Source organism: Somniosus microcephalus, chromosome 5 (genome assembly GCF_052327205.1).
Source record: "Somniosus microcephalus isolate GS21.2 chromosome 5, FLI_Smic_1.0, whole genome shotgun sequence".
Lineage (NCBI taxonomy): Eukaryota > Metazoa > Chordata > Chondrichthyes > Squaliformes > Somniosidae > Somniosus > Somniosus microcephalus.
Window position 1 is genome coordinate 170,239,748 of NC_140991.1, and position 22,123 is coordinate 170,261,870.

A 22,123-nucleotide genomic window follows, 5' to 3' on the forward strand; every position below is an offset into this window, starting at 1 on the left:
TTTTAGGATTATTCTTTTATTATCTGTTGTCATTTTGACTGGAGGTGTAAGTTACAACAAAACCCATGCGCATCCTATTAAGACAGACACGGAAGAGTGAAGTTCCCCTGCTGATATCTGTGATGATCCCAGCAGGGGGGGTCTCAGGCGGGTAGACAGTGGGACAGAATTTATTTGTGGGCCCAGGTCTCCTGCACCGCACCCCCACCCCTCTCACCCCACAAAAAAATTAAACAATTCCTGGGCTCTTTTCTGAGAGGACACCACCAGTCCTTTTAAGGATCGCTGGTTAGGCCGCTCACCGCCTGGGTGAAATGGCCGGAGCATACGTCATAGAACCCTGACAGCTGCACATCTCAGGATCCTACCCAAGATGACAGTGGCCAGAGCACCATGAAAATGGTGTGGTAAGAGATGTGACACCATTTTTGGGACACACTGCCCTATTTACAATGGGCGGAGCGAAATCTATATGTGAGATATTTGCATTTTAATTATTTCTTGTTACCAAATCACTGCAATAATACTGCAGTCAAAGTATTAGGTCAGCTGTGCAATACATTTCACTGCAGACTGAGAAGATGTGTGTTTTCACTTGTAATTCTTTCCTGGATGAGTGCTCACTCTATGTTGCTACAAGAGATGTAAAGAGCAGAGTGATTGAAGGAATACAAAAAAAAATATGGAATGATGCATGGCATGAGGAGATCTAGTTAAAAGGAGAAAACCCAACTGGTTCACTAATGTCCTTCAGGGAAAGGAACCTGCCACCCTGACCCGATTTGGCCTACACATGACTCCAGTCCCACACTGTGTGGTTGACTCTTAATGCCCCTAGGGCAACCAGTGATTGATAACAAATACTGCCTTGACTGCATTGTCCAAATTTCAAGAACAAATAAAAAGAAAGCTATAAAAAGTGTATTAGAATACATTTATATATATATAATATGTGTGTGTGTGTATATTTTTATTCAGTTTGTTGGGGTCTACACTGTTACAGATTAAACCCATTCTATTTAATTTCAGTTATATCTCCTTACACACTGTGATTGTCAGTTCTTCTGAAGAATTATTTTTCTTCTGCAAAGCATTTTTTTGCAATTTGGGAATAGGGAATGAGAAAGGCATTTCTTTAAATTGAGAGACCTGGATGAAGGACCCAAGCATATAGATTGAAAAGTGTTGGAAAAAGATTTGGTAAATGAATAATATGTTAAATTAAGTGAGATAAAGCTTGACTTTCAAAAGCCTATGGGGGTAATTTTAACTTTGAGCACTGGTGGAAACGGACGATATTAGATCAGCCTGCCCGATTTTCCTGTCAATTGACTTCAATGGAACAGAAAATCGGGTGGGATGTATAACAAGTGACCGATCTGATATCGCCCGGCTTACACCATCAGTGAAAGTTAAAATGATCCCTTAGGACTCTTACACAATAAAAATGTTAATAATAATTAATGTGTTCAGCTATAGATGGATTTTATGTCATGAAAATCACCTGAGAACCTACTGTTTCCAGTTCTGACGAAAGGTCTTCGACCTGAAACGTTAACTCTGTTTCTCTCTCCACGGATGTTGCCTGGCCAAATGAGTTTTTCCAACATTTTCTGTTGTTATTACTGATTATAATGGTGTGTCGGGTACTTGGAGTCTGCCAAAGCACGATAGTAGAACTGCGTTTCAGACAGGAAAGTGAAAAGAAAATGACCATGAGTAAAAGCACAAATTCCCCAATGGTTCGCTTGGTACATGCATTGCACAGTGTGGAACTCAGTCATATAGATAAGGAAAGCCCCAGACTTGATTGCTGGTCAGTCCTGATTTAACTGCTCTCTGGTAGGGCAGTAATACATGAGCATTAGTGCCCCAGGGCTAGGAAGAGTAAAAGAAATCCAGCAGGATTCCTGCTTCTGATTACTATCCAGCGACCCCTACTGGAAAGGAGATGTGTATGGATGTCAGGTGAGAACAGGCTTGGGTGTGGCTGTGATAACCTATGGTCAAGCCATCACTTTCTGTCTACATTTGCGCATGTCATACTAGAGGGCAACTGACTCCATAGGACTGAATGGCTGGATTTTCCTCCATTGTTCCACCCACAATTGGGTGGGACAGTAATGGTTAATGAGGCAAAATCGGATGTTGAGGCAGACCACAGTGTTCCTGCCCCGACCTCTATTTCCCTGCTCCTGCTGGTGCCAGGATATCCAAGAGACGAGTGATGGTAGACCCTGGATTAGAAGTGTTGAGCCTCCTAAGTTGAGCCTCCTCTCCTTCCATATAGGCCCCAAACACCTACCTTTTAGGCCTCAGACTAGGCTGAGGCCTAAAACAATTTTTTAGTCCTCCTCTTTGGGATGCTTTTGCCCCCTTTAAAACCTCTCCACCTCTTCAGGTGCTGCAGGATTTGCTGTGGTGGGCTCCATCTTGGTGGCAGTGATCCTGCCAGGAGCCCACATTAAATACCTATAAGTAGCCTTGACCCAGGAAAATTGGTCCAAAGTGATGGGTAGAAGTTCTGCCTCACAGCTACTCCACCAACAAGAGGAAAGTCCAGGCCTATGTTACCATAAGTCAGCACCTTCAGGCAAGGAAGGGAGAAAATTAGAGTGACAACTTCAGTTTTAAATCCCAATGGCGTGCTGGTCTTACGATATAAACAAATGTGTAATGGGCATCTGTGAAATGAACTGAAAATATTCCATATTAACTCAACCTTGAAATGAACGTCTTGTGAGGTTATACAGACTTGAATGTTTTCTGTACTCCGTGCTATTCCACCAAATTTCCTCTGTTTATGACATGGAACTTGGCTTCTAAAATTTAAAGAATGCAAAACTCAACCAGCAATAATTAAGACTCTACTTATTCTTTTCCTTCCTCACCTAGGATCTGTCACGCAAAATTTCTTCACTGCTCTCCCTTGTGGGGGTCTTGGAGTAAGTATAACTTTTGCTGTTCTCTCTATATGTTAGGCTCCTTTTTAAAAATTCTGTGCACTGTATTAAGTCTTAGTCAGGCTTTCATTAAAGTCTGACAGCTGGAGAATTCCCCCAACTATTCTCAAGCAAAACACTGGTTTCTCAGTGAGTCACTGAAACAATGTTCTCAAATATTTAACCCCAGATGGAAAAGACATCACTTGTGCACCCTCTGTGTGACACTTTGTGCTGTCTTTTCTACGACTCTTTACAAATATCCTCTTACATTAAATCCTAAGGAAGCCCCTGACCTTAGTGTTGCAACATTAACTCAAAAACATGTCGTAAAGCAGCGCTTTCCTCAGGGTTTTTAATAGGACTGTAGGGCTGACCTCACCATTCACCAAACAGGAAGTAGCTGTCATTGCACTGATGATTTACAAAGTAGTGGAAATATTTGTCTTGTGATATATCTTACAACAGCAATAAAAAGAAAGCTCTTAGTGACTCATCCTGAAGTAAAAGATATAATAAAACTCTTCTGGAATTTTAATTTTGATTTCTAGACTGCACCCCCCCAAAAAAAATAAGGATAATAAAGCATCCTATGGTAAATTGGAGTGGGACATGCTGCAGGAAATGATACAAGCCCACAAGTACGTCTTGTGTAATAACTGTCCTGTGTGGAGATGGGAGATATCAGAAAATATATGTAAAAATGAATGGGAATACCATCATTTAGCGAGGTTGCAAACAACACATATTAAAATGAATAATGTGCAGCAGTAATTGCTGCAAGCCTTCTCAATCGCTCTGTGGCTGGAATGATTCACAATTGCCACTACACTAGCAATTTACGACTATTTCAACTCATGCCAATGCCTGTGGCTTTGAGTCCTACTAGTTGCTGGCCTAAATATTTGTGGAGTGATTACTGATGCCAAAAATTATAACTATCCTAATTTCTAGATTAGAGGCTGCAAACTGTACTGAAACAGAGCCCGTTGCACCATTTGAAGGAGAAAATGCATTTGAATGCTTAAAGCCTTTGCAGACGCAAAACAATTTGTCAAAGTGTGTCTTCGACAATGGGATTAGAACAACATTTTTGCCTCAGATACACTCATTTTTGATACAACTCTTTAAAAATATACTATAACATGTGAGTAAAACCAGTGACTGTTGGAAATATATAGCGAGTCTTTTAGCACCTGAAAAGAGAAAAGACAGGTAGAAATCCTTTGTCTGGAGTTGTTGGACCTGCTGAATGTTTTAACCTTTTCTTTTTCTATTTGATATTTCCACATTTTCAAGTTTTTCCTTACAACCTTTATTAGATATATTTGTAGAATAAAAAGACTCCTTGAATGTATAGATTTCTTTAAACTGATACATTGTTGTATACAGGAATAGAGTGACAAACTGAGGTCCAGTTTGCATGTTAGCTAATCTTAGCTATAAAAGTATCAATACTTTTGAATAATCATAGCCTTTAATCTCCTTGATGGGTGCAAAAAAAGCCGCAAAAAGGAATAAGCCAGATTTTATGACAATACCGTCATCAGCTGCTCCGCTTCAAAAGGCTTTGCAGCGTTTGTTGTCATTTATAACTTGGACCTGTAACAATCCACAATTCTCTAGGCACGCTTAGCAAAATTGGGAACAGACCTTTTTCTCCGTTTGCACGGCTCAGAGGAGGCAATTCAAATCATCACCAATGGCAGCAAATATTATTTTTTGACAGGGTCATAAAAATATAAAAGGGCTGAGCCCATGACACTGGATGAGAAATGGGTTCTTAGGTTGGCTAAGGTTAATACATCTAGATTAGCCGGTGGCTGAGGGAATATGATGTTTGCAAACAGGATATGATTTTATATAAGATGGTTTCTTTCCTGATGCCCTGGAGAATACCCAGCACACATCAGAGAATACCAGTTGACTTGTATCATCTGAACTGGGGCAATTCACTGAAATTGTACCTAAAAGCTACAGGATGGTAAAATGGTAGAAAAATAACATTGGACCTCTTTGACTAGTGACTGGATCATCAGAATTAATTTTGACAAGAACTGAGTTAGTCACTTTGCATTCTGACAGTGATGTCCTTACTGATACATTTGGCTCAGAAAGGTGCCTTTCCAAGATCCAAGACTGAATCATTAGTTGTAAAATCACTATCATAGAAATTTTGAAAAAGTTACAAAGACGTAGCCAATTTAAAAGAAGTAAATACACAGAACCTTGCTTCCCCAACCCAATGCCAATGGTCTACCACTTTGAAAATGAGTGTATCATGGGATGGGGAAGCTGCAGCTGTGCGTTACAACCCTTCTTGATGGCTGACTCCATTTCCCTTATGACATGTTATGCAAGAATAGATGCAATAGATTCACAATATGCCTGTCTCTGAACTTGACAGTGAGCAAGTGAAGAGGCCATTGGGACCAATAGTCTGAGGGTGTAGTACTCTGAAACAAAAATATTAATTTGTGTTTCAAACACAACACGTCTTAACTTTATCAAAGAAAAATTCTGTAGGTAGGATTTAAATGTTTTTGATTAAAATTCAACAAAAAAATAATTTTGCTCCTTCATTAAATCATGCAATGTCTCTCAATGTGGAATAAAGATTCAGCCGTGGTGAATTTTAATGCTCAGACTTGCCTTTGCATATCACTTATTGCTAATTAATTTTTAAATTCTGCTAGAATAATATTGAAACACATCCATTTAAACATCAAACATGACTCACATATGGACAAAGTGATGCAGTGCATTTGGACGCTCTTTCACATCAGGGGTCTGGGTTTGAATCAAGTCCAGAATGATAAGATGAAAGCTCCCTCCTGCCAGCTGCAATAGTTCTATGTAAAATATGTTTGTGTAGTCTCAGCCCAATTCTCAGTGAACCCACAGCACAGAACAATCCATAATCTGACGCTAATTATTGGCAATCTCACACTGCAGGGCCACAAGGATGCTTGGTATAAAAATGGAGAGATACTGGTGCAATAGGGGGTGCTGTTCTAAGGTTGCAATTAAGGGATATTATTGGATAGTGTAGAGGGAGCTTGACTCTGCAGATAACTATGCTATACCTGCTAAGAAAAAAAACTTTAAAACTGCAAGTTCTTCCTTTCTTTCTGTTAGGAGGATGCTTAATGCAGATGCTGAGTGCCCAAGATGGAAGAGAGTTTAATTTCCCATTGCTGACACTTTGTCTTGCGGAGCCAAGAAAAAAAACCCCGACTCTGAAATATTGCATCTTATTACCACTAGCAGACTCAGTAAATCCTCCGACAGCATCCACCCAATTACCTCAGCTGCACTACTCATTTCATCAAAATTATTTTTTATTACAAATCTAGACTAATGAAAATCAAAAATATGTCACAATATTTTGCATGTTTCTTATCGGTATCTCTTTTAAAAGACTCTTTAAATGAAAAATGAAGTTGACAGGGCAATAAGCAAATGCAGTCAAGAACTGCAAATTTAAACAGAGAAATGTGTTGGTGAAAAGGGAACATTTTGGATATTGTACATATTTCCTAGTTGTCCTCAGTGTACAATTTAATTGATATGACACCCCCCTCCCCCATTTAAAAAAAACTTAAGGCAGTGTTGTTTCTTCTATAAGGGGGACTAACGCCTGTTTTAGGCAGCTGCACCTGACGCCTGAAAAAATGGCTTGAGCCAATTTTGGGTCAGAGGCTTTTCAAGCATTGTTGGGGCACCATCTGATTGGTCCTTTCATACAAACATCATATTCCCTCAGCCTCCAGCTAATCTAGATACAGGTGTAAAAACGGGGCAACAAAGACCAATTTCTACCCTCGAATTCCTGAACTAACCAGTGAGTTGGGTTATTCAGCAATACACCAGCTACCCTTAGGAGGCCTCTGAATGGGTGTTCATCCTGTTCATAAATAAAATACTCTGGTGCTATTGAAATCATGTCGTCGTACAGCACAGATTAGCATACCTATTTTCTCTTTCTTTATAATTTCTCTGTTAATTTCAGGAACCTAATAATCAAATGAACTGCTTAGTGAATTACTCCTCAGTCAGCTGAACCTGTTAAATTTGGTATCAAAAGACAAATACAGTGACTGTTAATCATGTTTCCTGTTGGTTGTAAATGAACTGAAGGATTTTTACTACCAAATATCTCTCTCCAACAAGCAGCAATAATAAAATGTCAATTTAACATATTCAGTGATTGGCATATTCACTTAATTTCTGAATTGTAATGTTCATAAAAAAATACATTTCTGCTTTAACTATAACATAATATTGAAATTGAAAATGATTAGGATAAAATTACAAAAATTATGAAAGTCAGCAATGTACTGAAAATGTTATTAATGGATAGGGTATACTAGTACTAGAATCTTATGTTTACATATGATGAGTGGACAGATACATTTAATAAGGCATAATCTAGTTACTCATTGAACTATAATTTAATTAACTAGATTGTTTCATGTGACAAAAACACTGGAGGTAAAATAACATTTTTAAAGAATGCTTCCAAAATTGCTGAGTGTGCTTTCTGTTAGTATCTAATGTGGTAAACATTCAGCTGGTTTTCTTTTCAATTTCTTTGGCACTTGTATAACAGAGTCATGCGCATACCACAGACCCCTGGCTCATATCAAACCACGACTGTGGCCTGTGTATAACAGTCTTGCAAAGTAAGCCAGATCCGGTCCATGCATGTAATGTTGTTTGTAATGAAGTCTAAACACTGAATGGCAGTGAGGCATGACAGGAATGTATTTCCATTGGACATGGCTGTGTATAAAAAAGCATAAGCAACCCGTGTCCAGAAGGTCCGTTCAGCTGGCCAAGAAGGAAGACTAATGTTATTGTACATTGGCTGTCATCCTGCCAGCCCTCCCTCACAGATTTGTTTCTCTTTGCTGTCTGTTTGCTCAGGTGGACAGTGACACCATTTGGAATGAGATGCACTCGTCCAGTGCTGCACGCATGGCCGTTGGCTGTGTCATTGAGCTGGCTTCCAAAGTGGCCTCTGGAGAGCTAAAGGTGAGGTCCAACAACTTTGTGTGTGGGAATTATTGAGGAAACAAGAGACAGAGAAAGTTAACTCAAATAGTGAGGCCTGTTCATTGGGAAATGAATTGGTTGACTGAGAAACTGTTGATCTGAAGGGTAACGGCCCACAGAATTGTGGTACACTGTGAAATAGATTAATTGTAACTACATTTCATTGTCCTCCTACTGTTCTTTTAACTTCACTTTTCTTTATACTAATACGTCTGGTAAACATTATTTCCTGAAAAGAAATATTCCCAGTGCAAGCAGTCTGTGGCAAATCTGGGCCTGGTGAGGAGTTTTAAATTTATACAGCCTTGACCCAGTTGAAGGTTACTGTGAATGGGATAGAATCTGGTTATGCTTTTTCTTCTTTTTGTTGAGAGTTTATTACAGCACAAAACAAAACATAAAAATTAGGAACAACAATGAAATTAAAATCCCTCACATGTATGTCGTTGTCCTCATACTGTGGAATTCTTTCGCGGAGTAAATTTGTGATGAGTTGGTCAGTGAGTTCTTGGGTGGACAGGTTAAGAGGAAACTATACACCCTATGTGGCTGCAATTTGACCTTAAGGTCCCAGGCTACCAGCAGGAAATATCTGTATGTTTTCTCCTTTTATAATGAATGTTGCAGAGAGTTCTCTGAGGCTGAAGAGTAATCTTGAGACTATCCCATATCTACAGAACTGTGAGAGAGTAGAGAAGTGAACATGGATTGGAAACTAAATAAATTCTTGCTTTTTTATATGTTATCAGTCACATCTCCACCCCTTCATATCCCACTGACTATAAATTAAAACAAACTGCCTACTAAATTTTTAAACAATTCCCCAGTAACCCCTCCTCCATCTCAGAATAAGGGCTCTTGTTCCACTGTATAATAAATCACTGGTAATTTTTTCAGGTGTACTCTTTCCTGCTTTGGGAATGCCACATCGCAGTTACTCTCTAATTTCAGAATTCCTCCCTCCCCCTGCGCAAAAATAATTTTTGCCAGCTCGGCTCTTCATCCCAATTAAGTTTAAAAAAGCTTTATCCTTGCACCATTTACTCTGGACCAGACTACGTAATCTACACTCCATAGTAACCAAAGCTCCTACAGCTAACCTTTAGTAACAATCTTCAACCTTCAGCTTTTAGAAAAGCTTATCTTTTGCTGAAACTTGCATGCAGAGTTTGATAAAAAAACACCTTTTGAACTTCCTAATACTGAAACAGGTTGCTTCAGCAATAGACGATGTCTGTTGCTTTTTCCTTGTTGTGTAAGAGTTGATTCAATGCAAAATTGTGCCTTGCAGAAGCACACCTTGATCTTGTTTGGTCAGGAATAATGCCATGATTCATAATAGGTTCTATAAGATGCCTATATGAGCCTATAGGAACCAAGGAGTGTGAAAAGTTGACTAATATTTGCCTGTAGGTTTTAAGTGACCTGTAGGCCGTTTCCAAATAGAGCACTTATTTCTCTTCTCAGCTGAGTCATAGTAGGTAATGTATCGCCTATCAACATGTAGAGGGTACCTGAAGGAAAATATGATTGGGAGGTGAGCCGATGGTAAAGTTGGGAATGATTGTGGGGAAAATGATCTTCAGTATAAATCTCTTAATTGTCATCTAATTGTCACCTTCAACTTCGCCATCATCTTTCTGCCCTACAACCGATTCTGCATATCCCCTGGATCTTCATTCCCACGAAAATACCTCCATCAGTGCGTCCTTCTATAATCTACCCTTCAAATAGCTTTTGGACTCACCCACCTGCCACACCTGTCCTTGGACAACAGTTCGTTGATGCTCCATGCCGACTCCACCCTACCTATGTCAACTTTATCCCACCATGGGACCTCTGACTTTAACTCTGGACTCCCTCCTACTGTCTCTTATCTGTTCCCTGTTACTACCAGGATATATGTATCCTAATGATTGCTACGTAACCAGGCCTATGTAATTTGAATTTTCCCTGTGTCCATTCGTGTGCGCATTTTGGCTGCCGCTCCAGACCCGAGCCCATCATGTCTATTTCCACTTTTTTCTCCTCCTTTTTTACATCTTTTCTCTCTACCCCTCCTAGACCCCTCTCTCCTGTTTGGATTCCTCCGAAGGGCCCATCGAGGCACTCGTCGCTGCCTCCTTAAATAGCAACCCCAAGTGCCCCATCCTACTCTCTCGCCGACCTTCCCATCCAGCGTGCCCGCTGGGGGCTAATGTTGCTAATCTCCTGCCCGTCCAACTCATCGCCCCCAGTGCTGACCCTGTGGACTCTGCCAGCAGATCAGCTATCACCGTCCCTCTTCGCATCTCCCTCCAGAATGTCTGTTCACTTGTGAACAAGGCCCTTGCTGCCCATGAGCTTATTGAAGATGATCGCATCGACATTGTGGCCTTGACAGAAACCTGGCTGAGGGGTGATGACACCTTCCCCCTAAATGAAGCCTCCCCGCCTGGCTATACCTTCCACCACTTGCCCTGCCCAGACTGTTGCGGTGGCGGTGTAGCACTTATCACACCTTGGTCTGTCCCCCTTACTCCTCTGACACTTTCTCCTTCTTTGACGATCTCATTTTGTTTCATCCCTTTCACCTCTCATTTAAAATGCTCGCTCTCTACCACCCACCCAAGTACCATAAAAATTTTCTCGTCAAGATATCTTCACTGCTTTCCTCCCATAGCCTCTGCACAGAGCGACTTCTAGTCCTCGGTGATTTCAACCTCCATCTCAATTCATCATGCACTTCCTCCTCTGAGCTTACTGCCCTCCTATCATTCTTTCATCTCTCCCTCCATGTAAACTCCCCAACCCACATTCATGGCCACCCCCTTGACCTTGCTACTCCCATCGTGTCAATCGCAGATAAGGCCACCTCTGATCACTTCCCTGTATCGCTCTCCACTCACATCCCTCTTCCCCCTCCCAACCCTACTTCCTTCTATGTCCGCCCTGGAAAAAACTCAATTCTCTTACAACTGCACTTTCAAAATCCCAACTGTCTAGCCTTTGGCCCCCCATTCACCATAATATTTCTGCAGCTACTGATCTGCTCCATCACACCCTCTCCTCCACCTTTGATGCCCTAGTCCCCATTAAAACCATCACTCTTTCTCACCCTGGCTGTTCCCCCCTGTATGGCCCTCATCTCCACTCCTCTAAGTCCAAGGGGCACAGACTTGAATGGATATGGGGGACAACTGGTTTATCCATTCACCGCCAGATCTGGCTGGACACATAAAGCACAATTGGGTCCTCCTCTTGTCTGCCAAAACTACTCACCCGTTGTGCAGCTGGGTGGGACTGCACTCGCCTGTTTTCATTCTTATCTATCTAATCATAGTCAGAGAATCACCTGCAATAGCTCTCTTCCCGCTCCCACACCATTACTCTGGTGTCCCCCAAGGATCTATCCTTGGCCTCCTCCTATTTCTTATCTACATGCTTATCCTCGCTGACATCATCCAAAAATGCAGCGTTAGCTTCCACATTTATGCTGATGACTCTCAGCTCTACCTCACCACCACCCCTCTCGACCCCTCCACTGTATCTAAATTGTCAGACTGCTTGTCCGACATCTAGTACTGGATGAGCAGAAATTTCCTCCAAAAAAAATATTGGGAAGACCAAAGCGGTCTTTGGTCTCCGCCACAAACTCTTTTCCCTAGCCACTGACTGCATCCCTTTCCCTGGCAACTGTCTGAGGCTGAACCACACTGTTCGCAACCTTGGTGTCATATTTGACCCTGAGATGAACTTCTGACCACATATCCACACCATCACTAAGACCGCCTATTTCCACCTCCGTAACATCGCCCATCTCCGCCCTTGCCTCAGCTCATCCGCTGCTGAAACTCTCATCCATGCCTTTGTTACCCCTAGACTTGACTATTCCAACACACTCCTGGCTGACCTCCCACATTCTACACTCCATAAACTGGACGTCATCCAAAACTCTGCTGCCCGTGTCCCAACTCGCACCAAGTCCCGTTCACCTATCACCCCTGTGCTCGCTGACCTACATTAGCTCCCGGTTAAGTAATGCCGCAATTTTAAAATTCTCATCCTTGTTTTCAAATCCCTCCATTGTCTCGACCTCCCTATCTCTGTATCTCTTCCAGCCCCACAACCTGCTGAGATATCTGTGCTCCTCTAATTCTGGCCTTTTGCGCATCTCCGTTTTCAGTCGCTCCACCATTGGTGGCCATGCCTTCAGCAGCCAAGACCCTAAGCTCTGGAATTCCCTTCCTAAACCTCTCCGCCTCTCTACCTCTCTTTCCTCCTTTAAGATGCTTCTTAAAACCTACCTCTTTGACCAAGCATTTGGTCATCTTATGTTTCTTGGTGTCAAATTTTGTTTTGTAATGCACCTGTGAAGCACCTTGGAACGTTTTACTATGTTAAAGATGCTATATAAATACAAGTTGTTGTTGTTGTTAATGGGCACATTTGTTAAATATCACTTGATAATGGCAAACTGAAATTTACCTTGCAACTAGACAAAACTTGGGTTCCATTTCGCACTGTGGAGCTGAATCAGTGCCAGCTAGAGTGTAGCTCTTTGACCAATGTCGATTCTGAAACATTCCTGTAGGAACCATGGCCTAGAAATTCAGTTGCGTTCGCCAGCCGTTAGCGCCTTAGGAGGAGTAGATCTCGAGCGCTAGGCACTTAGCGGCCGGGCGCAGGACGATCTGCGCCTACGCCCAACTTCAGTAGACATTTAGCGCCGGCGCAAAGTGTTTGCGCGCGCTCAGCTGCGCGCGCAACTTATGACGTCATTTCGTCGTGCAACGCCCTTTGTGCACCCCAAACCGGAACTTCAGTCGCGCCCGCCCAATGTGGGCGTGGCGGTGTTAAGAACTGTGAAGTGGAACGCAGCAGAGGCCCTGCGGGCCTCGGGGAGCGCTAATTAAAGGGCACTTACACTGAACTATAAAGGCCAGCCATTTTGCTGCAATGACTTTTGTGCAACGGATTTCTGGACAGAGACCAAGGAAGAGACCTTACTGATTTGGCCCAACATAGGAGAGGTATTTTTGGCTTCTGGCCAGAGCTTGGAAATTTGCCTCATTGTGATTTCATTGTTTGCAAGTATATTATGGGGGCTGCATGGCGTTCCAGCCCTCAGTTCCAGCATTATGTGCGAAGGGCTCGCAGACGCTGTGTGAGAGGGGCAGCCATGCCTAGACGCAGAGGGGGCATCAGGCGTCGGCAACGTAGGCCTTACCCACTCAGGGAATACCACCAGCAGGTGTCCTATCTCACCATGACTGCCGCGCAGTGTGTTAAGAGGCTGCGCTTCAGAAGGGAGGTGGTTGCAGAGATCTGCCAGCTGCTTCACAGAGATCTGCGTCCACAGCTGATGTGTAGGACGTCTCTGTCAGTGGAAGTGAAGGTCACGGTGGCTCTGAACTTTTATGCAAGCGGCTCCTTCCAAGCCGCTGCTGGGGACATAGCTAACATATCCCAGTTCGCCGTGCATCGCTGCATCCGGCAGGTCACCGATGCCCTTTTCACAAGGAGACACCAATTCATCTCCTTCCCCATGACCCTAGAGAGGCAGGAGCAGCGTGCAGTCGGATTTGCGAGGATCGCCGACTTCCCCATGGTGCAGGGCGCCATTGACTGCACGCATGTGGCTTTGCGGGCACCTATCGACAATGCCGAGGATTACCGCAACCGGAAGGGCTACCATTCCCTCAATGTACAGCTGGTGTGTGACCACAGGCAGCGCATCCTAGCTGTCAATGCCCGCTTTCCAGGCAGCAGCCACGATGCATTTATCCTGCGCCAGACTACTGTGGCTGACATGTTCCAGGCACAGCCTCCCCCAAGAGGATGGCTTATCGGGGACAAAGGCTATCCTTTGTGTACATGGCTCATGACCCCGCTCCGCACGCCCAGGACCCCTGCTGAGGAGGCATACAATGAAAGCCATCAAGCCACAAGGAACATCATAGAGCAAACGATTGGCATCCTCAAGCAACGGTTCCGCTGCCTGGATCGCTCCGGCGGATCTCTGCAGTATTCGCCGAATAGAGTCTCCCAGTTCATCGTCGTTTGCTGCATGCTGCACAACCTGGCTATCCGCAGGACTCAGGCACTGCCACCTCACGTTGGACCACCACCTCAGGAGGAGGAGCAGGAGGACCATGAGGAGGAGGAGGAGGAGGAGGAGGAGTACCAGCCCAGGAGGGAGCCACAAGGTCCAAGGGCCGTCCGTCGCCGGCTTATTGAACGACACTTCTAGGCCCCCTGTCAGGGAATGGCTTGTGGCAATGAAGGGACATGAATGCAGCCGCTCCGCAAGCCCTCAGCCGGTTAACGCAACAACCACTTCAAACATCACACATGGACAAGCTGAATAAAGAAAAAGCTTTATTGAACAAACTCAGGGCCCTTCCCACACGAAACCCAAAAACAGACAACACCCCCAAAAAACAGTCAAACACATGACTCACTCCCACAACCTGGGGAGGAATAACAAAAGTTTTGCATCCAAATGGCCTTCATCCTCGGCCTTACCAAAACAACCCCCCCCATAGACAACACAACCACCCCCATATAAAAAAGCATTTGGCAACACACTCTACTTTGTGTGCCGAGAGGGCGAGTCCTTGTCCAGCCTTTTCTGGCCCCTGGCCGACCTGCTGCTCCGCCTCAACCTGGGCCCTGTGGGTGCGGCAAGGCTGGGGGAAGGCTCCTGAGGGGCACATTGCGTGATGGCAGATGCCCTTGGGGGTCGGCCTAGACGAGCTCTGGCCCTCGAGGGGCCGGCTGCTGACTGCTGCAGCTGTGGCTGGCCAGCATCAGTCTCTCCAGCAGCTCGTGGCAGCTTCGCTGGGGGAGTGGCAGTGGCGGCTGCAGCAATGGGGGCAAGCTGGCTGATGCCAGGCGCTCGCTGCTCGCCTGAGACACTGGCACTCGGCCAGGCTGGCACTGCAGCAAGCGCAGCAATCTGCTGAAGGCCAGACCGCTGTGCTGCTGCAGCGCGGCGGGTGCCCTGGCGATGCCTGCCTGACACAGCGAGTGTGGCAGCAGTGAGTGCCCGTACTGCCCTGGTCTGTGCCCGCATCAGACCAGCCAGTGACTGCACGGCTCCACTGATCAACTGTCCACTCGCTGCCTGTGCTGCCCTGAAGTCGTCCCGACTCGCGTCCTGTGCTGCCCTGAATTCGGCCCGACTCGCGTCCTGTGCTGTCCCGAATTGTTCGAGACCCCTGGCCTGTGCTGCCGTGAGTTGTTCGAAACCCCTGGCCTGTGAGGCCCCGAAATCGGACACACTATGAGCCAGGGACTCGATGGCCTCAGGCAACCGTGCCACAACCCCCATGAACTCGGTGTGCCGACGATCCGAGTCCGCGGACATTTGATCAAGGAGGCGCACCTCCTGGGCGAGGACCGTCTCCGGACTGGAGGCCGGACTCTCCCTCTGGGGAGAAGGCCGCCGAGCTGCCCGACCCTTCCCGCGTGGCTGGACGCCACTGGGCCCAGCAACTACACTCCCCTGCAACACTTCCCCCCTCTGGGGAGAAGGCAGCCGAGCTGCCCGACCCTTCCCGCGTGGCTGGACTCCACTGGGCACAGGAGCTACACTCCCCTGCAACACTTCCCCCCTCTGGGGAGAAGGCAGCCGAGCTGCCTGACCCTTCCCGCGTGGCTGGACGCCACTGGGCACAGGAGCTACACTCCCCTGCAACACTTCCCCCGGCTCTCCTCCAGGGAAGACGTGTCCCCTCCATTGCCATCCCCTGGCGCGGATGAGGGTTCCCCCGATGGGCTGCCTTCCTCTTGCTCCTCCTCGTCCTCCTCTTCCGAGGGACTGTCAGTCGCAGCCTCAGGGACCTCCTCCTCACCAGCTGAAAGCAGGAAGGCACAAGAGTAGCTTTAGAGTGAGGACAGGGCGTCAGCGAGGGAGGCATGAGTGGTGGCATTCTGCGCATTGGTCGGACAGTGGCAAAGGATGTAGATCTGAAGCGCAAGGGGAACGAGAGAGGTCCAAAAGGTCATGTCCTTACCATTGGGGCCCAGCACAGGGTCGGCATCTCCACATGCAACGGGGCCAATCAGGCGGCCACCCATGAGTCGACCCACGCGCTCCTCCAGGTCACTGAGCTGCTGGAACTGGGGACGGCCTCCCCCGGTGACAGTCCGGCTCTTCAGATTCTGGGCCAGCTTGGCCTGCAAGAGAAAGGACGGCCTCTAAGCACAGTGTGGTGCCCTGTTGTTGTGTGCACTGCCTCCCATGGTCGAATAGCTTGGCCAGTGTGGTGCCCTGTTGTTGTGTGCACTGCCTCCCATGGTCGAATAGCTTGGCCAGTGTGCAAAGTGCAGAAAGTGCAATTGATGTTCATGCCAGTGCCATAGCTGCTGGATGAGGGCTGGCCATTAGGGCTTTGAGGTCCCTTTGCCCATAATGTGAGGTGCACATGCAAGGATGAGGAGGACACTGGAAAGGGTACTCACCCTGACAATCCGAGTGAGGTCGTTAAACTTTTTCCGGCATTGGACACCAGTCCTGGGGACATCGCAGGTGGCTGTGACCCTCTGGGCGATATCCCTCCAGGCTCTCCTGTACACCCTGGTGGCAGGCTTCTTGCCACTGTCCGGGAACAAGATATGGCATCTCCTCTCCAAAGCCCTAACCAGCACCTTTAAATCATGGGCAGAGAAGCGCTGCGCTCGCTCACGGGCCCTCTGCATCCTTCCTGGCGCTATTTCTCTCCAGCAGCAGTGTTTAGGCCTAGCTGGAGGGCTGCAGTATCCAGGGCGTGGCAGCAGACCAAGTCGACCCTTCCCCCTTTAAGAGCTGGCCGGCGCCAGGGTGTCTGCTGTCAATCAAAACATGACCGCACCTGCGCTGCGCCCGGCCTCGGCGGTATCAGTCTGCACCGCCGGCTTAGCGCCTAAAGATAGGCGTGCAACGCCAGTTTTAGCGCTTGAGCAAACTCCTTGGCCAAAGCTACTGAATATCGGTGAAGTGGCCTCCACTTGCCGGCGGGCGCAAACTTTAGCGGCCGCCCGACTTTACCACCCCAAAAGTGGCTATACTGAATTTCTAGGCCCATATTCTTTAGTATACATTGATGCCTTATCCCTACCCCTCTCCCTGCCACTGACTGCACTAATTTTGCTCATGTAGCACCCACCGTCTATTGCTGCACCTGATGTTCACATGCACGCATATCTATATATACAAAAGGATATGTCTATCTGTCTGTCTCTCTCTCTGTCTGTCTCTCTTTCTGTCTCTCTGGCCGGCTATACAATCAAAAGTTATAGAGCGTACCTACACATATGTTATATCAAAAGAAAGCTTATCATTAGGGGACTCTTGTAGGTGTATTTACTTTTTGCTCCGACAAAAATTGTGCCGACGGTCGGACAAAAATTGTGCCGACTGTATCCAAAAAACGTTCAAAATTCCTCTCATTATCCGCTCATTTGCATCGAGTGGGGGCAGGTTCATTGTGTGTGCGGGCGGGCCATCCTACAGTTGAGTGATGTGATGATTGACCAATCTTACAGTTCAGTGACCTGACGGTTGACCAATCGGTGCGTGTGTGGGCGGGCCTTATCATTCTGAACCGAGGTGAGTCGCCGCCATCTTGATTCCAAACTTTTCATTTCTTTTTCCCACTTTCTGCGTGTTTCTTTTCAAATCTACATTTCCAGCAAAAAAAAAAGTTGCTTTTAAAACACAAAGGCCTAGAAATTCAGTATAGCCACGTTTGGGGCTCTACAGCCGGGCGGCCGCTAAAGTTTGTGCCCGGCGCAACTTAGCGCCACCTTCGCCGATATTCAGTTGCATCGCCCCAAGAGGTTGCTGCTGCGCTAAAACAGGCGATGCACGACTATCATTAGGCGCTAAGCCGGCGGCCCGGGACGATACCCCCGAGGGCGGGCACAGCGCAGGTGCGGCGAGTTGCTGATTGAAGGCAGACACTCTGGCGCTGGTGAGCTCTTAAAGGGGGAGGGTGGATTTGTTTGGCTGCCATGCCCTGCACACTGCAGCCCTGAAGCAAGGCCTGACCACTGCTGCTTGATCTGTACAACGCCCAGGACAATGGAGAAGGCCAGGGAGAGAGCGCAGCGCTTCAGCGACGGTGACCTGAGGGTGCTGGTTGGCGCAGTGGAACGCAGGCGCCATGTTCTGTTCCCTGAAGGTGGCAGGAGGCTGCTGCCCAGCACCTATCGGAAAGCCTGGAGGGAGGTGTCAAACAGGGTGACCTCCAACAGCGTGGTTGCCAGGACTCCTGTGCAATGCCGGAAAAAGTTCAACGACCTCACTCGGGTTGTCAGGATGAGTACCCTTTCCAGTGTCCTCCTCATCCCTGCATGTGCACCTCAGTTTATGGGCAAAGGGACCTGAAAGCCCTAATGCCCAGCCCTCATCCAGCAGCTATGGGACTGTCATGAAAATCACTTGCACATTCAGGACTTTACACACTGTCAGGGCTATTCCACCATGGGAGGCAGTGCAGACAAGATCAGGGCTTCACACTGTCAGGGCTATTCCACCATGGGAGGCAGTGCAGACAAGATCAGGGCTTCACACTGTACTTAGAGGCCGTCCTTTCTCTTGCAGGGCAAGGTGGCGCACAACCGAAGGCAGCAGCGTGAGACTGGGGGAGGCCATCCTGACCTCAAACAGCTCTCCGACCTGGAGCAGCGTGTGGAGCGCATTATGTCAGGCCGGCTGATTGGCCCCGTCGCCAGTGGAGATGCCAACCCTGTTGTGGGCCCCAATGGTAAGGGCATCACCTTTTTGACCTCTCTCTTTCCACTTGCGCCTCAGAACAGCATCCTTTACCATTGTCGGACCAATGCAGTGCATAGCAGCACTCATGCCTCCCTCGCCGCTACCCTGTCCTCACTCTAAAGCAAATCTTGTGCCTCCTTGCTTTCAGATGGTGAATCGCCAGGTGAGGAGGCGGGCCCTCAAGCTGGCACTGTGAGTGAATCGGAGGGCGAGGAGGAGGAAGAGGAAGAGGAAGCCGGACCATCAGTGCCACCCTCAGCCGAGGCAACCCATGGCGATGATGGGGACACGTCTTCCCTGGAGGGGAGCAGGGGGGAAGGGTCGGAGGAGAGTGAAGCTCCGGGGCCCAGCGGGCTGCAGCAACGCGAGAGGGGTGGGGAAGCTCGGCGGCCTTCTCCCCGGAGGGTGAGTGCGGCCTCCAGTCCTGCTACGGTGAGCGCAGAGGAGGTGCGGCTCCTAGCGGAAATGGCCGCCCAGGCTGAGCGCAGGCACACTGAGCTCATGGCTGCAGTGGCAAGGATGCCTGACTCCATAGAGTCACTGGCAAGGAGTGTGCAGGAATTCAGGGCAGCACAGGCCAGGAGTCTGCAACAATTCAGTGCAGCGCAGGACAGGAGTCTGCAGGACTTCGCGGCAGCACAGGCGGCTTCTAGCCAAGTGCTCAGTCGTGCCGTGCATTCACTGGCTGGTGCCATGTGGACACAGACCAGGGCCACACGGGCACTAACTGCTGCCACCCTCGCTGGATTGGCCAGGCATCGCCAGGGCACTCACCGCGCCGCAGCAGCCCAGCAGTCTCTGCTTCAGCAGATTGCTGCGCATGCTGCAGTGCTGGCCCGTGCGAGTGCCAATGTCTCAGGCGACCTGTGACCTGTCAGGTTGGCAGCATTCCTGCAGCCGAAACTGCCACTCCTCCATTGCAGCTGCCACCAGCCGCTGGACAGACTGCTGCCGCCCAAGCAGAGTTGGAGCAGTCAGCAGCCGGCCCCTCCAGGCCCAGAGCTGGTCCAGGCCGACCCCCAAGGGCATCTGCCGTCTCGCCATCTGACCCTCAGCAGCCTTCCCCCAGCCTTGCTGCAGCCACTGGGCTCCCATTGAGGAGGAGCTGCAGGGCAGGCAGGGGCCAGTCACGGATGCGAAACGCATCACCCTCGCAGGGAAAAAAGTAGAAGGTGTGGCCAAATGTTTTGTTTCACTTGTAAAGGCCGATTCTGCTGTATTTGTTTTTTTGGAAAGGCCAATACTGGTGTATTTGTGTTTCTGTAAAGGCCGAGACTGGTCTATTTGTGTTTCTGTAAAGGCCGAGACTGGTCTATTTGTGTTTTTGGGGGGGCTTCTCTCCATTAGTTTGTTATGTGGGAAGGGCACAGAGGTATCAAAGTAATAAATGTTCTTAAATCGCACTGTCCATGCTTTCTTTTGGAAGTCCTGGTTGCCCTGCTCGGCTGAGGGCTTGTGGAGCGGCCACATTCATCTTGTTCCATTGGCACAAGCCATTCCCTGAGAGGGGGCCTAGAACCGACGTGCAATAAGCCGCCGATGGGCGGCCCTTGCACTTTCTGCCTCCCTCCTGTGCTGGTCCTCCTCCTCCTCCTCCTCCTCCTCCTCCTCCTCCTCCTCCTCCTCCTCCTCCTCCTCCTCCTCCTCCTCCTCCTCCTCCTCTGGTGGTCCTCCAATGTCTGGTGGCAGTGGCTGAGTCCTGCGGATAGCCAGGTTGTGCAGCATGCAGCACACGACAATGAAATGGGAGACTCGCTCAGGCGAGTACTGTAGGGCTCCTCCGGAACGACCCAGACAGCGGAACCATTGCTTCAGGACGCCGATTGTTTGCTCAATGATGTTCCTGGTTGCTTGATGGCTGTCATTTTATCCCTCTTCAGCAGGGGTGCTGGGCACACAGAGCGGGGTCATCAGCCAGGTGCACAAAGGATAGCCTTTGTCCCCGAGAAGCCATCCTCGTGGGTGAGGCTGGGCCTGGAACATGTCTGCCACAGAAGTCTGGCGCAGGATGAAGGCATCGTGGCTGCTGCCTGGAAAGCGGGCATTGACAGCTAGGATGAGCTGCCTGTGGTCACACACCAACTGCACGTTGAGCGAATGGTAGCCCTTCCGGTTGCGGTAATCCTCGGCATTCTCTAGAGGTGCCTGCAAAGCCACATGCGTGCAATCAATGGCGCCCTGCACCATGGGGAAGCCCGCTAATGTTGCAAAGCCCATTGCACGCTGTTGCTGCTTGTCAACGGCCATGGAGAAGGAGATGAACTGATGTCTCCTTCTGAAAAGGGCATTGGTCACCTGGCGGATGCAGCAATGTACCGCAAACTGGGAGATGTTGGAAATGTCCCCAGTAGCGGATTGGAAGGAGCCGGTGGCATAGAAGTTGAGAGGCACCGTCACCTTCACTGCCACCGACAGAGACGTCCTGCTCCTCAGCTGCGGCTGCAGATCGCCGCGAAGCAGGTGGCAGATCTCAGTGACCACCGCCCTTCGGAATCGCAGCCTCCGAACACACTGCTCGTCAGACATGTTCAGATATGAGAACTGCTGGCGGTATACCTGTAGTGTATGTAACGTTCCACCTTTAAGAGAACTATTTTAAGGGTTGCACTACTTTATCTTGGCTACTGTATACTGTAATACCGGTGGTGACCACACCGGTATATAAGTGCTGTGTAAGGATTTATTGGGCAGATTCGCCCTGACCTTCGAATAGTAAAGTCCTGTTAAAGTTACTCTTGTAGTCTGTGTATTAATTCACCATATAACCCACAGACTTTACAGTGGCGACGAGTTCGATCTTACCCTGCGGCAGCGATACATCCGAAGCAGTTAACGAGCGTCGAGAGGAGGCACCCGCCCTCGTCATTCTGCTGAGAGAAGACTCGAGTCTGCAGAGCAAGGAAGAAGGAAGAATTCAGACACGAAGCCTTCCATCAGCAACAGGCAGTGATCGTCCCTTCTGCCATGGTGGTGAGTGAGCCGATCAGCCACGAGAAGCAAGTCGGCCACGTTGACTGTGAGTAGGGGGAAAATTAAAAAAAAGAACGGAGGAAGGGCGGTGAACTCGACCACGGTCGGGGGGGAAAGGAGCCGGACAGAAGTCAGGCCCAGAGGCGCTGAGACTGGGGCAGCGTGGGGCACGGAAGCCGCGGTGCAAGCGGGAACGCAGCCGGTGTGAGAGACCGGGCTACCAGCGGGAACGCAGCCGGTGTGAGAGACCGGGCTACAAGCGGGCTGGGAGACGCAACAGCGTCGTGAGACAGCTCGACTGCGACCGGCGAAAGGCCGGGCAGCTACCGAGGCTGCGAGGCGCTGCGACCGGGATCGTAAGGCGCGGGAAGAAATAAAAATAAGAAACCGCGGAGAACTCAGCCGCAGC

The 22,123-nt window shown here is 48.4% G+C and overlaps 1 protein-coding gene across 2 annotated transcripts in view; it reads left to right on the plus strand.

The window, feature by feature from the left end:
* The window catches only part of LOC147117434 (histone deacetylase 9), a 1,471,293-nt gene that overhangs the window by 1,161,817 nt on the left and 287,353 nt on the right, over nt 1-22,123 (plus strand). For both annotated transcript variants that reach the window (XM_085988432.1, XM_085988433.1), the window contains 2 exons: nt 2,896-2,945; nt 7,872-7,979. In XM_085988432.1, coding sequence (XP_085844558.1) covers nt 2,896-2,945; nt 7,872-7,979 — 158 coding nt within the window. The remainder of the gene's footprint in view (nt 1-2,895; nt 2,946-7,871; nt 7,980-22,123) is intronic.